At 47.9% G+C, this 15,883-nt stretch overlaps 1 protein-coding gene across 2 annotated transcripts in view; it reads left to right on the top strand.

Moving 5' to 3' along the window:
• Window positions 1-8,834, top strand: part of ZFAT (zinc finger and AT-hook domain containing) — a 183,895-nt gene extending 175,061 nt beyond the window's left edge. For both annotated transcript variants that reach the window (XM_033842739.2, XM_033842738.2), the window contains one exon: window positions 7,889-8,834. In XM_033842739.2, coding sequence (XP_033698630.1) covers window positions 7,889-8,128 — 240 coding nt within the window. In that variant the 3' untranslated portion in view covers window positions 8,129-8,834. The remainder of the gene's footprint in view (window positions 1-7,888) is intronic.
• Window positions 8,835-15,883: the final 7,049 nt, after the last annotated feature.

Here is a 15,883-nt window from a genome sequence, read left to right as displayed (position 1 = left end):
CTTGTGATTGGTCTGTTCATATTTTGTTTCTTCCTGGTTCAGTCTTGGAAGGTTATACCTTTCTAAGAATTTGTCCATTTCTTTCAGGTTGTCCATTTTATTGGCATAGAGTTGCTTGTAGTAGTCTCTTTGGATGCTTTGTATTTCTGCGGTGTCTGTTGTAACTTTTCCTTTATTCATTTCTAATTTTATTGATTTGAATCCTCTCCGTCTTTTTCTTGATGAGTCTCGCTAAAGATTTATCAATTTTGTTTATCTTCTCAGAAAACCAGCTTTTAGCTTTATTGATGTTTGCTATTGTTTTCTTTGTTTCTATTTCATTTATTTCTGCTCTGATCTTTGTGATTTCTTTCCTTCTACTAACTCTGGGTTTTATTTGTTCTTCTTTCTCTAGTTCCTTTAGGTGTAAAGTTAGATTGTTTATTTGAGACTTTTCTTGTTTCTTGAGGTAGGCTGGTATTGCTATAAACTTCCCTCTTAGAACTGCTTTTGCTACATCCCATAGGTTTTGGATTGTTGTGTTTTCATTGTCACTTGTCTCTCGGTATTTTTTGATTTCCTCTTTGATTTCTTCAGTGGTCTCTTGGTTATTGAGTAATGGATTGTTTAGCCACAGGTTTGTGTTTTTTACATTTTTTTCCCTGTAATTGATTTCTAATCTCATGGTATAGTGGTCAGAAAAGATGCTTGATATGATTTCAGTTTTCTTCAATTTACCAAGGCTTGATTTGTGACCCAGGATGTGGTCTATCCTGGAGAATGTTCCATTTGCACTTGAGAAGAAAGTGTAATCTGCTGTTTTCGGATGGAATGTCCTATAAACATCAGTTAAGTCTGTCTGGTCTAATGTGTCATTTGAAGCTTGTGTTTCGTTACTAATTTTCTGTCTGGATGATCTGTCCATTGGTGTAAGTGCGGTGTTCAAGTCCCCCACTATTATTGTGTTACTGTCGATTCCCTCTTTTATAGCTGTTAGCATTTGCCTTATGTATTGACGTGTTCCTATGTTGGTGCATATATATTTATAATTGTTATATCTTCTTCTTGGATTGATCCCTTGATCATTATGTAGTGTCCTTCCCTGTCTCTTTTAACATTCTTTATTTTAAAGTCTATTTTATCTGATATGAGTATTGCTACTCCAGCTTTCTTTTGAGTTCCATTTGCATGGAATATCTTTTTCCATCCCCTCAATTTCAGTCTGTATGTGTCCCTAGGTCTGAAGTGGGTCTCTTGTAGACAGCATATATATGGGTCTTGTTTTTGTATCCATTCAGTGAGCCTGTGTCTTTTGGATGGAACATTTAATCCATTCATATTTAAGGTAATTATAGATATGTATGTTCCTATTACCAGTTTCTTAATTGTTTTGGGTTTGTTTTTGTAGGTCCTTTTCTTCCCTTGTGTTTCTCACTTAGAGAAGTTCTTTTAGGATTTGTAGAGCAGGTTTGGTGGTGCTGAATTCTCTTAGCTTTTGCTTGTCTGTAAAGCTTTTGATTTCTCTGTTGAATCTGAATGAGATCCTTGCTGGGTAGAGTAATCTTGGTTTTAGGTTCTTCCCTTTCATCACTTTAAATATATCGTGCCTCTCCCTTCTGGCTTGTAGAGTTTCTGCTGAGAAATCAGCTGTTAACCTTATGGGAGTTCCCTTGTATGTTATTTGTCGTTTTTCCCTTGCTGCTTTCAATAATTTTTCTTTGTCTTTAATTTTTGTCAGTTTGATTACTGTGTGTCTCGGTGTGTTTCTCCTTGGGTTTATCCTGTGTGGGACTCTCTGCGCTTCCTGGAATCGGGTGGCTATTTCCTTTCCCATGTGTTCCACTATAATCTCTTCAAATATTTTCTCTGCTCCTTTCTCTCTTCTCCTTCTGGGACCCCTATAATGCGAATGTTGGTGCATTTAATGTTGTCCCAGAGGTTTCTTAGGCTGTCTGCATTTCTTTTCATTCCTTTTTCTTTATTCTGTTCCGCAGCAGTGAATTCCACCATTCTGTCTTCCAGGTCACTTATCCGTTCTTCTGCCTCTGTTGTTCTGCTATTGATTCCTTCTAGTGTATTTTTCATTTCAGTTATTGTATTGTTCACCCCTCTCTTTTTTTTTTTTTCGGTACGCTGGCCTCTTACTGTTGTGGCCTCTCCCGTTGCGGAGCATAGGCTCCGGACACGCAGCCTCAGCGGCCATGGCTCACGGGCCCAGCCGCTCCGCGGCATGTGGGATCTTCCCGGGCTGGGGCACGAACCCGTGTCCCCTGCATCAGCAGGTGGACTCTCAACCACTGTGCCACCAGGGAAGCCCTCTTTGTTTGTTCTTTAATTCTTCTAGGTCTTTGTTAAACATTTCTTGCATCTTCTCGATCTTTGCCTCCGTTCTTTTTCCAGGGTCCTGGATCATCTTCACTATCATTATTCTGAATCCTTTTTCTAGAAGGTTGCCCATCTCCACTTCATTTGATTGTTTTGCTGAGGTTTTATCTTGTTCCTTCATCCGGTACACAGCGCCTCTGCCTTTTCATCTTGTCTATCTTTCTGTGAATGTGGTTTTTGTTCCACAGGCTTCAGGATTGTAGTTCTTCTTGCTTCTGCTGTCTGCCCTCTGGTGCATGAGGCTATCTAAGAGGCTTGTGCAAGTTTCCTGATGGGAGAGACTGATGGTGGGTAGAGCTGGCTTTTGCTCTGGTGGGCAGAGCTCAGTAAAACTTTAATCCACTTGTCTGCTGATGGGTGGAGCTGGGTTCCCTCCCTGTTGGTTGTTTGGCCTGAGGCAACCCAGTACTGGAGCCTACCCGGCTCTTTGCTGGGGCTAATGGTGGACTCCGGGTGGGCTCAAGCCAAGGGGTACTTCCCAGAACTTCTGCTGCCAGTGTCCTTGTCCTCACGGTGAGACATAGCCACCCCCTGCCTCTGCAGGAGACCCTCCACCACTAGCAGGTAGGTGTGGTTCAGTCTCCCCTAGGGTCACTGCTCCTTCCCCTGGGTCCTGATGCACACACTACTTTGTGTGTGCCCTCCAAGAGTGGAGTCTCTGTTTCCCCCAGTTCTGTTTCCGGCAGCTCCGGGCAGGCAGGGTCTGGCCGGGCACGGATGCCCAAGGGGCTGTGCTCAGTGAGGGGACACACAGTGTGGCACATAGGGTTGTGTGCTGCCCTCTTCACTCATTCCCACATAAGCCTTTTCTCACTTATCGCAGAGCCTGTAGGGCACGAGGGAGGTGCTGAGCGTCCACGTCTTAGATGACAGGGCCCTGTCTGTGTATTTGGGAGCCGGTGCAGCAGAGCAGAGGTGTGCAGACTGGGGCACAAGCACCCCCACCCACGTCCCAGCTATCCCTTAGCCGCCGTCATCTCCGTGGAGGAGATGGGGTCTCGGTGGGAAGCTGCTCTCCCACGAGTACAGAGCCCAGCAGAGTGCCCTGGTCTGTTAGAGGTCTGGTCTAGATTCTGGAACACTTGAGGTGGGCAGAGCTGCAGAACTCAGAGGCTGACTTAGTGAATAATTTGCACAGTCCTATAGGTTAAGGTTTTCCATTAAGCTCTCTATGCTGCCGATAATTTAGCTGGAAGATGTGTTAGACACAGCACTTGGGGAAGATGGAGTACCCATCTCAGGGGATAATGACACTGTGAAGCCAGATTATTTCTACCGTGGAGAACAATTGTAAGCCTGTGCTAGTAGATTAAACTGCTAGAGTGATCGTTTTGAACAAAGAAAATGGTCAAGAGCTATACAGCCAGCCATAAACTGATAGAGGTAGGTAAAGAGTAATAATTCAACCCTGTTGATCTATGGCATGTAATCCCTTTAGTCGCTGCCATGCTACAGCAGCTGAGGAAGGTCCCCGGACCTGAGGTCACCCAGACTAACGTCCAGATTTTGCTACTTTCCGGCTGTTTGACCTTAGATGAGTCACCAGACGTTAGAGGTTTCATTCAGAGATGCCCAAGCCACGAGATGCTGTGTGCAAATGATTGGGATGAGGCCGGGAGAGTGTCCACTGGGTTTCACGGGGACAGGGGAGGAATGCCATGGTTTGCAGAAACACAAAGCCAAACAACAAACAGAGTGGGAATCATGTAACAGGTAGAGTGCGGGAAGTGGGAGGAGGGGCTTGCTCTGCAGGGAGCCTCCGTGCCTCCCTCTGTGACGCAGCCCTCCACCACCCCCGGCTCCTGCCGTACGTGAAGCGGGGCCTCTCCGGGGCTGGCGGAGCTGCTCTCGCAAGCTCGTGAGAACGTAAACTTGTGGTGAGTTAGGCTTTGGACGCCCCGCCTGTTACAGCTGTGCCATCTGGAGGGCCACTCTTCGCAGGACTTCTGGGAACTGGACATTTATCTTTGTCACTCTGTCTGCTGAATTAAGCCCAACGGACCGTGTCTGGAAAGTTTATTTTACTCTTATAATTAGCAGTGAGTGAATTTAACTGGTGATTCCGGTAGACAAATCCCTAGAGCTGAAAATTAGGGAAAAAATGGAGAAAGGATTATGTTAAATAGACTTAATACGTAGAAAAGGTAATATGGGCAAATAAATGTAGCTATTTCGAGAGAGAGACAGATGATGCTAAGTCTTCTCTTCCCATGTTAGGCGAGTTGCGGTTCAGGGGCTGCCGCAGATTGGGTGATGCAGGACGCTTCCTGGGAAGCCGCCAGCGTCTTCCTTTGTAAAAGCAAGTCTCAGTCTCTCAGCTGGTGAGCGAGGTTCTTCGGGATGTGGTTGTGAACTTCATTTCATGCCTCGCCCGCCTCCGCTCCCCAGCACCGCCTCTCCTATGACTCATGCACTTTGGACAGACACACAGCCCCTGGGAGCCTCCCCTGTGCAGACACACTCGAGGTCTGGGGTCCCTCGCTCAGCTAGGAGCAAAGCCTCAGTGCAGACGAGGGGCCCGTAGGAGACGCAGGATGGGGATGTAGGAGTCCTCCGGGCTTTGAGGGAGGGCACGAGAAGCGTGATGGGGAAGCCTGGAACCGGAGGGTGTGGAAGCAGCGAAGAGGGCGTCTCAGTGAGTAAAGTTGAGGTTGGCTCAGCAGCGTCAGACAGCAAAGGACCGTGTGGAGAGGTGAGGATGGAACTCTGCCCAGTGGGCTTGGTGACTGGGAGGCGGCGGTGGCCCTGGTGGGGCTGTGGGCACATGCCTGCCCTTTGCCGCCTTCCCTCGGCCTGCCATGCCTTTTCCCACCATCTGCAGACAGCGCCTTCCACGAAGTGGCCCTGGGCCCTGATGTGACAGAGTTAGCATGTAATTGCCCTTATTTCGAGCACGGTGGCCTCATGTTGGTTTCTGCCCTTCTTCCACATCTGTGGGCAGTAGCCACGCCTCAGTCGTCCTGGGACCTCCTGGGACGGCTCCTGGGTGTGTGTCTACCCTGCTGCCATGGGAACAGGAGCTGCAGCCTCTGCTCATCAAAGCCCTGGGCCTGGCAGGGATCTCTTTGTCCGGGGCAGTAGTGTCAGCCCTTGTCAGTGCTCAGCCATCGAGGCGCTGGAGTTGTCCAAGAGGAGAGTGAAGTCTTAGGCTGGACGTCCTCCTCATTTTAGGCTTCATTTCTGATGATGGCAATCACTGTGTGTGAACGACAGTGCCAGGAGGGTATCTCAAAGCTCGTGTATTGGTTGATCTCCCCCTTTTTCTTTGTCACCATTGTGTCATCTGTTTACCTGAAGTGCATCAGCTTGTTTTGCACACCTGAGGCTGGGACCGCAGCATAAATCACCCATGCCGCCTGACTTCTTTCTTCATGTAGAATTTACTGACAGTTAAGAGAAAAGCATTTGTTGAGTATTCCTTCCCTCTTTCCCACCCTTCTGTCAGGTACCTTCTTTCAAAGTGAAATAAATCAATATTTACTTCTAAAGTCTCGGTTCACAGTACATTTTCCCATTTAAATGAAATTGAAACAAACAGTAAAAGAAGAAAAAGGCCTCCATCTACTGCAGAAAAACAGCTCAGGCTAAATGGATTAATACTTTCCACCCAGGGTATCTCTCTAGCTTCTGGTAAATTCCATCAGTCCAAGTTAAAGGTTCCTTCCAATCAGTAACTTTGTGTGGAGCCCACCCCAGACGTGCCTCGTCCATTTTCTTCTCTGCATTAAACATGACCCCGTCTGACACAGCCCTTCCTGCTGTCAGGGAATGACACAGGCACAGGGCCGAGGGAGACCCCTGGAAGCCCCATGGGGCGTTCCCAGAGACGGCGTGGGGTCGTGGCTTGTTATAGAGGGCCAGGCAGGGAGGAGACCGTCCCACGCCAGGCTCCAGCTGGGAAGGGAGTCAGAAGCGTCATGAATGGGAGCTCACAGAGGCCACCTGAGCAAACCCACTGCTTCCAGTCTCTCCTGGGGGTCCTGGGAGTCATTGCTCCTTCTGCCCTCTCTGCCTGGAGTCCCATCCCATGCCTCCTCCGGAGGCTGCCCTGGCACTCTGTCAGAGCATTGCTCGGTTCCTGTGTCTGCCCCGCTAGACTGGTTTTCCACCATGTGCTGCCTGAGCGCCCATCAGGGCACCTGCACCCAGTGGAGCATCGTTGCACAAATACTGGGTTCTTGCTCCGTGCCAGGCATCCGCCCTGCCCACCTGGCTCTGGGAGAAGAGCTTTGCCGGGGCAATGCCGTCCTAGCCCTCACGGAGCTCAGTTCACTGGGACCTGATAAAATGACAAAGGTTTTGTTGAATGAATGAATAATTGACATGCCGCAGTACCTTAAGAAAACGTTGTTCAGTACACGAATGAAGACACCAAAAGCGCAGTGACGTTATTAAGCACCCACTTTGCATACGGAATCTTCTTCAGTTCTCCTAGCCATTCTCTGAAGTGGGCATTTTCGTCGCTGTTTTACAGATGAGACACCTGAGAGTCATAGGGGAGAGTGGGCAAGGCTCACAGCTAACTGCGGGGGAGCTGCTGTGTAAGCCCCGCGAAGTGCAGAACAAAGTTCTTTCCACCTCGCCTTTCGGACCCCCTGGGGAAGGCCGGTCTCTGTGACATCCCTCCCTACATCTGAGGGCTCTCGTTCCCCAGCTCAGCAAGTCCAGGCCCCTTCACTGTCCTCCTGGGCTGGTTTTCTAATCCTTCAGTCATTTCTGCAGCTCTTAGGGTCTCAACACTTTCTAAATCTTTCCCATATTGTTTGTATCATTGCTCTTCTCAAAATCAAAGACAGTTGTAAAACAGACCAGAATGCACAGTCAGGGAGCTGGGGCCTTAGCACCAGCTGGAATTTGGCCTTGTCTGGAATCGGCCTGCTTGGAGCTACAGAGAAAGGCCCGCCCGTAGGAGTGAGCAGGCCCCTCCACTGACAGAGCCCCGGGGCAGTGAGTGCCCATCAGCAGACCCCTCCCGTGGCTCTGAGGCACTAGTGTTGGTGGACGACACCTGGGCAAAACCAGGCGTGCAAGGGCGTGTACTCCTGCCTGGTGTGCTGTTGATCTTCTTCATACACAGAGCTGAGCTCCCAGAGTGTGTGGAGAGACAGATAAGCCAGGATAAACTAGTCCCTTTTCCACCACCAAATGGACCAGCTATGAATTTCCAGGAGACCCCGCACCCAGCCCTCTACACGGTTGCAGGAAGTAACTCCTAGAGTGCCTCGGCAACTCCCACGCCTCTGGGAGGCATCACGAGAAGAGCTTGGACTGGGTGTTTGAACTTGGGTTCCACCATGAGCCCCAGCTGGGGCCCCTGACCACGTTACTTTGCACCGGTGAGCGCCGCTCTCCTCATCTGTAAACCGGGGGTGAGAGCAAGCGTAGAGCATTGCTGAGATGATTCTGTGCAGGAAGGACCAGCTCCTGGAATGTGCCACATGCTCCGTAGGCAGTCGCTGTGATTCTCTTGTCCTGCTGGACCTGGAAGTGGGGCCCGTGTGACCTTTCTCTTGCCCTCCCGCAGGTCACGGACGAGGAGCCCAGTTCCAACCACACGGTCATGATCCAGGAGACCCTCCAGCAGGCCTCCGTGGAGCTGGCTGAGCAGCATCACTTGGTGGTGTCCTCCGACGACGTGGAGGGCATTGAGACGGTAACCGTCTACACGCAGGGCGGGGAGGCCTCGGAGTTCATCGTCTACGTGCAGGAGGCCGTGCAGCCCGTGGAGGAGCAGGCCGTGGGGCAGCCGGCCCCGGAGCTCTAGAGGACACGCAGTGTGGGACAGCGCCACGGGGCAGGGCTGCCGGTCTCTGTGCAGCCCCCGGGACAGCCAGGGCGGGGAGGCCCCAGAGAAGTGCTCTCCCAGGCTCTCCTCTGCGCTGTCCACCCTGGCGGCCGCGTGGGGCTCTCCTGGCCCAGCTTTGGGTGGGCGAGGGATCGGCATCACCAGCGACACAGGAGCGCTGCCCACAGCACAGGCATACGCACCTTCCCCCCACGTCATCTGCTTCCAGAAAGACCTGTGCCTCAACTCCCCAAACATGGCCCGTACCGCATAGCCCCTTTGCTTCAAGTGTCGAACAGAGACCCCCAGTTCTCATCGGCATCTTCCCTGAATCACAGCCTAACTCCTTGACCCCTGTCTGGGTGCCGAATCTTTACCTGGGACTGCTCTGCAGCCTGGTAACCAGGAGACAGCTGTCAGAGAAAGTGACCTTACGGTGTTTGAATCACCTGTGAGAGAAAAGAGGGGAGGGGTTATCTACACAGTTCTACCCTCCTCAGGCATCAGGGGCGCTTATTATCGTGTGAAGTAACGATGGTTTGACGGCCCTCCCGCTCCCATCACACATGGTGGTCTCAGCTTACTATCTTGGAATTCTTTTGCTTTTAAAATAAATGCACTTTCTCCTATTCACCTCCTACTCTATGGAGGTGAGTTGGATAGAATAAAAGTATTCTCTGCCTGAGTACTTCTGCTCCTCTGTTAGGTTGGTGGGTTTACCTTTCCCCTTCCCAAGTCAGAATCTGGGATTTGGACCCCACCCAGGACAACCCTCTCTGAGACCCAGGCCCTCAAAATGTGACAGTGATGCTTGTTCTCCCTCTGAAGCATTAGCCTTGCTTTGGGGCCACTGTTTGAGGTTAACGGTCTTGGCGCCCCACGTCCTGGCACCTCGCATTGGGTTTGCTGCAGCCCCTTCCCACCTTGGGAGGAGAAGTAAACCGACAGTCAGGAGCCTCCGTGATGCTCTCTAGTCCGACTGCCTTTTAGTCCAGGTGCTCGTGATAAATCCATACCTTTTGGCGCCTCTGCCGTGTGGCAGCTTTGTGGAGGCACCGAGGCGAATCCTACTGCCCCCTGTCCAGCCCCGGGGTCTCCTGACATCGTCACCCAACGTCCAGCTCACTGAGGTCAAGATCTTTCTTCTATCAAATGAAATTTTATTTAATTTATAGTGATTCTAACCAACTGTTTGAATAAACCATCCTTTTAAGTTGTAAAATACCAAGCTATTGCCTCATGGTTTTAGATTTTCACATTTCTAGACTAGACAATGAAATCATCTATATTACATAGGACAGTTCACAAAACTGTTCATCTGAAACAACGTTTTTGATGCTCTTTGGGCACTAAAAACAGCCAAAACTTTTGATTCAGTAACAAATGAAGAAAAAGCTTGAGAATTATTTTTAATCCTACGATGGTTTGCTGTCCTTTGTTTCCAAGGAAGACATTACTGACCCATTTTCAGTAAAGAATGAACTTTGAGTTATTTCTCTAATAAGGGTGGTGGATTTCTACCAGTCTTGGTAAAGATAAATGGTACAACGAAACGATGGATTTTTTTCTCTTAATGTTTAGAAGCCTGTGTGTCGTGTTTGTTTGTTTGTTTCTTGACATATAATTGACCTACGACACTACGTTAGTTCCAGGTACACAACATAGTGATGGGATATTTTTATACATTACAAAATGATCACCACAGTAAGTCTAGTTATTGTCCGTCATCATACAAAGTTATTACACAGTTATTGACTATATTTCTCCATCCTGTACCTTTCATCCCTATGACTCATTTGTTTCGTAACTGGAAGTTTGTACCTCTTAATCTCCCTCACATATTTCACTTACCCCTCCAACTCCTCTCCCCTCTGCAACCACCTGTTTTGTTTGTTTTGTTTTTTGGATTCCACATATAAGTGAAATCATATGGTATTTGTCTTTATCTAACTTATTGCACTTAGCATAATACCCTCTAAGTCCATCCATGGTGTCACAAATGGCTAGATTCCATTCTTTTTTTATGGCTGAGTAATGTTCTATTGTGTAGATATACCACATATTCTTTACCTATTCATCTGTTGATGGGCACTTAGGTTGCTTTCATATATTGGCTATTGAAAATAATGCTGCAGTGAACATAGGGGTACATATATCTTTTTGAATTAGTATTTTTGTTTTTGTTCTGAAAAAATACCCAGTTGTGGAATTGCTGATTGTATGGTAGTTCTATTTTTAATTTTTTGAGGAACCGGCATACTGTTCTCCATAGTGGCTGCACCAATTTGCATTCTCACCAGCAGTGCACAAGGGATCCCTTTTCTCCACGTCCTCACCAACACTTGTTATTTGCTGCTTTTTTGATAACAGCCATTCTGACAGGAGTGGGGCGATATTTCGTTGTGGTTTTCCTTTGCATTGCCCTGATGATTGGTGACAGTAAGCATCTTTTCATGTGTCTGTTGGCCATCTGTATGTCTTATTTGGAAAAATTCCTATTCAGGTCTTCAGCCCATTTTTTAATTGGGTTGTTTATTTATTTTTGATGTTGAGTTGTATGAGTTCTCTGGATATTTTGGATATTAACCCCTTATCTGATATATTGTTTGCAGATATTTTCTCCCATTCAGTAGGTGGCCTTTTCATTTTGTTGATGACTTCCTTTATGGTGCAAAAGCTTTTTAGTTTGATGTATTCTCATGTGTTTATTTTTGCATTTGTTTCCCTTGTCTGAGAAGACATTAAAAAATATATATATTGCTCTGACTGGTGTCAGAGAGCATACTGCTTATGTTTTCTTCTAGGGGGTTTATGTTTTCAGGTCTTAGATTTAAGTCTTTAATCCACTTTGAGCTTATTTTTGTATACGGTGTGAGAAAATGTTCTAATTCTATTCTTCTACATGCAGCTGTCCAGTTTTCTCAGCTGGAGGTTTCATTTATTTATTGGAGAAATTTTTTTCCCCCATTGTATATTCTTGCCTCCTTTGTTGTAGATTAATTGACCATCCATGTAAGTTGGGTTTATTTCTGGGTTCTCTATTCTGTGTCATTGATCTACGTGTCTGTTTTTGTGCCAGTACCTTACTGTTTTGATCACTGTGGCTTTGTAGTGTAGTTTGAAACCAGGGAGTGTGATACCTCCAGCTTTATTGTTCTTTCTCAAGAGTGTTTTGGCTCTTTGGGGTCTTCTGTGTTTCCATAAAAATTTTAGGATTATTTATTCTAGTTCTGTGAAAATGCCATTGGTATTTTGGTGGGGATTGTATTGAATCTGTAGATTGCCTTGGGTAGTATGGTCATTTTAACAATATTAATTCTTCCAATCTATGAACATGGTATATCTTTCCATCTGTTTGTGCTGTCTTCAGAGTCTTAGAGTTTTCCAAATACAGGTCTTTTACCTCCTGGTTTAGATTTATTCCTAGGTGTTCTATTCTTTTTAATGTAATTATAAGTGGGATTGTTTTCTTAATTTCTCTTTCTGATAGTTCATTGTTAGTGTATAGAAATGCAACAGACTTCTGTATATTAATTTTGTATCCTGCCACTTTACTCAGTTCATTTATTATTTCTAACAGATTTTTGGTGGCATCTCTAAGGTTTTCTATATATAGTATCATGTCATCTTCAAACAGTGACAGTTTTACTTCTTTCTTTCCAATTTGGATTCCTTTTATTTCTTTTTCTTGTCTGATTGCTATTGCTGGGGACTTATAATACTATGTTGAATAAAAGTGGCAAGAGTGGGCGTTCTTGTCTTGTTCCTGATCGTAGAGGAAATGCTTTCATTATTGAATATGACGTTAGCTGTGGGATTTTCATATGTGGCTTTTATTTTGTTGAGGTGTGCTCCCTCTATACCGACTTTGTTGAGAGTCTTCATCATAAATATATACTGAATTCTTCCAAAAGCCTTTTCTGCGTCTATTGAGATGATCATATGATTTTCATTTTTCAATTTGTTAATATGGTGTATCACATTGATTGATTTGGAGATATTGGACTATCTTTGCATCCCTGGAATAAATCCCACTTGATCATGGTGTATGATCCTTTTAATGCATTGTTGAATTTGGTTTGATAATATTAGGTTGAGGATTTTTGCATCTAAGTTCATCAGTGATATCGTCCTGTAATTTTCTTTTTTTGTGGTGTCTTTGTCTGGTTTTGGTATTGATGATGCTGGCCTCGTAGACCGAGTTCAGAAATGTTCCTTTCTGTTGAAGTTTTTGGAATAGTTTGAGAAAGATAGGTGTTAACTCCTCTCTAAATGTTTGATAGAATTCACCTGTGAAACTGTCTGGTCCTGGACTTTTGTTTGTTGGGCGTTTTTATTACAGATTCAATTTTATGACTGGTAATTTGTTCATATTTTTTATTTCTTCCTGATTCAGTCTCAGGAGATTGTACGTTTCTAGGAATTTATCCATTCCTTCTAGGTTGTACATTTTTGGGGTGTACAGTCGTTTTGTGGTTCATAGTCATTTCTTGTGATCCTTTGTATTTGTGCGGTGTCAGTTGTAACTTCTCACTGAGGTCAAGGTTTGTTTCCTCCGAGAACCCTTTCTTCAGATGAAATCTCATGCAGGTGTATAAGCAGATGTACAAACAAGTGAAGTGGTAGTTGTTCTGGATGAAGAGGGTGGAGTCCATAGCCCCATGCACTTGGCTTTCATTGTCACCACCCTCTCACCCCAGCCAGATCTGAGGGGACCTCCTGGGGGAAGCTTAAAAGCTGCTGCTCTGATACAAGGAGGGGAGTGGCTGCTTTCCCTAAGCCAGGAAGGCAAGAAGTGCCACTGGAACTCAGAGGAAGCAAGGACACTTCCCACTCAGGATAAGTTAGGGAAAGCTTCGTGGTGGAGGTGGCCTGTGATCGGGGCTTTGTAAACTAGATAGACTTTGCACTTGCAGGGAGTGGAGTCGGAGGAGAGGGAGGGGATTCCAAAGAAGAGTAACAGTGGCGCTAACCCCTGAGGGTGGGACAGCATGGAGGATGAATGGTGAGCCATGAGCGTTTCTGTTAGGCTGGTGGGTCCTCTAAGGGGGAAGACAGAAGGGTCAACCAGAAGCCAGAACCTAGAGGAATAGGTTGGATATTGGAGATGATGGATATTGATTTTATTCAATAAACGTAACTCAATAAAATTAAATGGGGACACAGTGGCCATTTAATAGACCCAGGGTGCAAAGGTCAGAGTGGTATTCCAGAGAGATTAATCCTGCCCAAGTATCCGTGTAAGTTCTGTTGAGATGGTTGAGCATCCAGGTCAGAGACGGAGAGTCTGGGCTCAGATCCAGTTCTGTCACTTTTCTGAGTGACCATGGCGTGTTCTATGCCTGTCTGAGTTTTAGTTTACTGATCTCTGAAAGGGGTCTGATGATAATTGCGAACTCCTAAGATTACTGAGAGCATTAACTGAACAGAGCCCAAGAAGCCATTAGCAGAGCACCTGGCCCACACTCTGTAATTATCCATTATTATTTGTGCTCCTAGTCACGGGGCCCACAAATATGAACATCCCTCAAACGACGCACTCAAAGTGGTCATGATCTCGTGGGAAAGATGCAACATGAATGCACAAAAGGAAAAGTCTAACTGCGTGTGCTCGGTGTAAGCCGTGGGGTGAGGCTGGAGGGAGGAGCCTGCCCTTCCCAGGTCCCCTGACACAAGGCCTTGGACCCGAACTGGTGGGATCATGTGACGTGGAGGGGCAGGTGCCCAGGCCACTCAGCAGGAGCTCTCGGCTGTCTGCACGAACGACCACAGAGCTCAGAGTCTGGGTGCCGTCAGGGCTGGGTCAGTCCTACATGCCGCTACCCTCGAAAGCTGGTTATTTCTGAGGGTCCCATCCAACATGCGCTTTCTTTGCCTCCTCAGTGACCCTGAAATCATTAAAAGATCTTACTCTTCTAATTTATAAAACCCCCCGAAGAATGGTAACAGTGCTGGGCTGCTGTTCAGTGGGCGTGCGCCGGGCATCTGCTGGGTCATGTGCAGTCCTGGGTACTTATCAACACAAGTGACTTTAAATGGTCATGGGGGCCTTGTGCTTGGGAGGCAAGGTGGGCTTCGGTTTGAATCCTGCTTCCCCATTTATGATTCACTGTGATGTTGGTTAACCTTTATGAATATCAGTTTCATCATCTACACAATGGGGTAAATGATTTTGCCCCATTTGCCTAGTTCGTTTTAAGGGTTAACCCTGACTGCGTACATCTGAGCATCCGGCACATTCTGTTACACATAGTAGGAACACAATACATATTTGTTCTGCTTCCTGTTGTTCACGGTGGTTTCCTGGTAAAGTCCCGGGCAAGTGCAGAGGGCAGCGTGAACAGGGATGTGTCATTTGCTCGCCTGTGCGCAGGGTGAGGCTCCCATGTCTGGCCGTTGTTTACTAACCTGGTAACATCCTCGTTCATCTGCCTCTCCTGGGCCTGTCACAGCCTCGTGGGCACCCACTCGCCCCTGATTCAGCGAAGACGAATGGACTGCCTGCAGTGGCCTGGCGCTGGCCGTGAAGCTGTGGGAGCACAGCTTCGCAGCGACACGTGGTCCCGGGCTCAAGGAAGTCACCACCAGGTCCGCGGGCAGAGGCGTGAACAAGGGATGGGATGCTGCAGGGACCCAGCGGGGACGCTGGTGTGGCTCCAAGGGGTGCACGGAGGGCCTCGCTGCAGCCTCAGCTGAGCCCCGGATCCAGGCAGGGAAGGGGCATCAAGACACCAGGCTTGACCAAACACGACCTATTGAGAAATGGCGAGTCACAGAGGCCCAAGGGCCAGTGCAGACGCGCCGCACACCGATTCCCACACCAAGCCTCGGGGGGCAGCTTCCCAATCACCCTTATCTGACCAAGAGGGAATGTGTCTGGAGGTCGAGAAGCTTGCCCACAGGCCATAGCTTGTAAGAGGGGAAGCCAGAAATGGGGAGGGGGCTGCCTGCTTCACATCCCACCCCCAGCCAGCCAGATCCCCGAGTGGGGGCATCTGGCCTGGAGAGAAGGCCCTGGGCGGGCAGGGCGCCTGCTGGCGAGACCTAAGGCTGCACAGAAGGAGGTCGGGGAGGAGGCGGGAGGAAAGATGAAGGGAGAGACTTTCGCCATTTGATGCCATTCACGGTATTGTGCTGTGTCGGTAGACTGCTTCTCTCCATCTGTGTCATTACATCGTTTGGCCCTTGTCCCTCCGGCAGGGTTGTCCCTGGAGAGCGATTGCTCTCAGAGAACCACCTATCTTGACACAGCAGACCATTTATTTTAGCACGGCTACCCGCCCCCTGCCCCGGAAACACAGAAAGGTGGACCCTTGTCTGTATTACAGGATCCCCGTGGAGTCGGGCGGGGCAGGGCAGGGGGCGTGGTTCTGTCGCATCCTTTCCTGACTCTGTTCCTTAGGCACCCCTTCAGCCAGAGTTACGCGCTGGCAGCCCTAATACCAGCCCTGCTTCCGATGGCCTTTCCTTCCTCCTGGGCTGTCATCTGTTAACGCAGGGGGTGAAGGCCGGGCTCTGAATAAGGAGCCCAGCCCAGACAAGAAAGACCTGACTCCACCTCTTGGCATTTGTGTCACTTTGGGAAGTTAGGTTACGTCACCTCACCATTGCCCTAATGTGGATGATAAAATAATCGCTGCGAGGGGTTAACGACTTACTGTGTCGGGGCCTTTGCATCTGTCCTTAGGACAGCGCTGGGGGGTGTGGGTGTTCTTGCCCCAATGTACAGATGAA

This window comes from Tursiops truncatus, chromosome 17 (assembly GCF_011762595.2).
Source record: "Tursiops truncatus isolate mTurTru1 chromosome 17, mTurTru1.mat.Y, whole genome shotgun sequence".
Taxonomy (NCBI): domain Eukaryota; kingdom Metazoa; phylum Chordata; class Mammalia; order Artiodactyla; family Delphinidae; genus Tursiops; species Tursiops truncatus.
The sequence above is the reverse complement of the archived record's forward strand: the minus strand, read 5'-3'. Positions and strand labels throughout refer to the sequence as shown.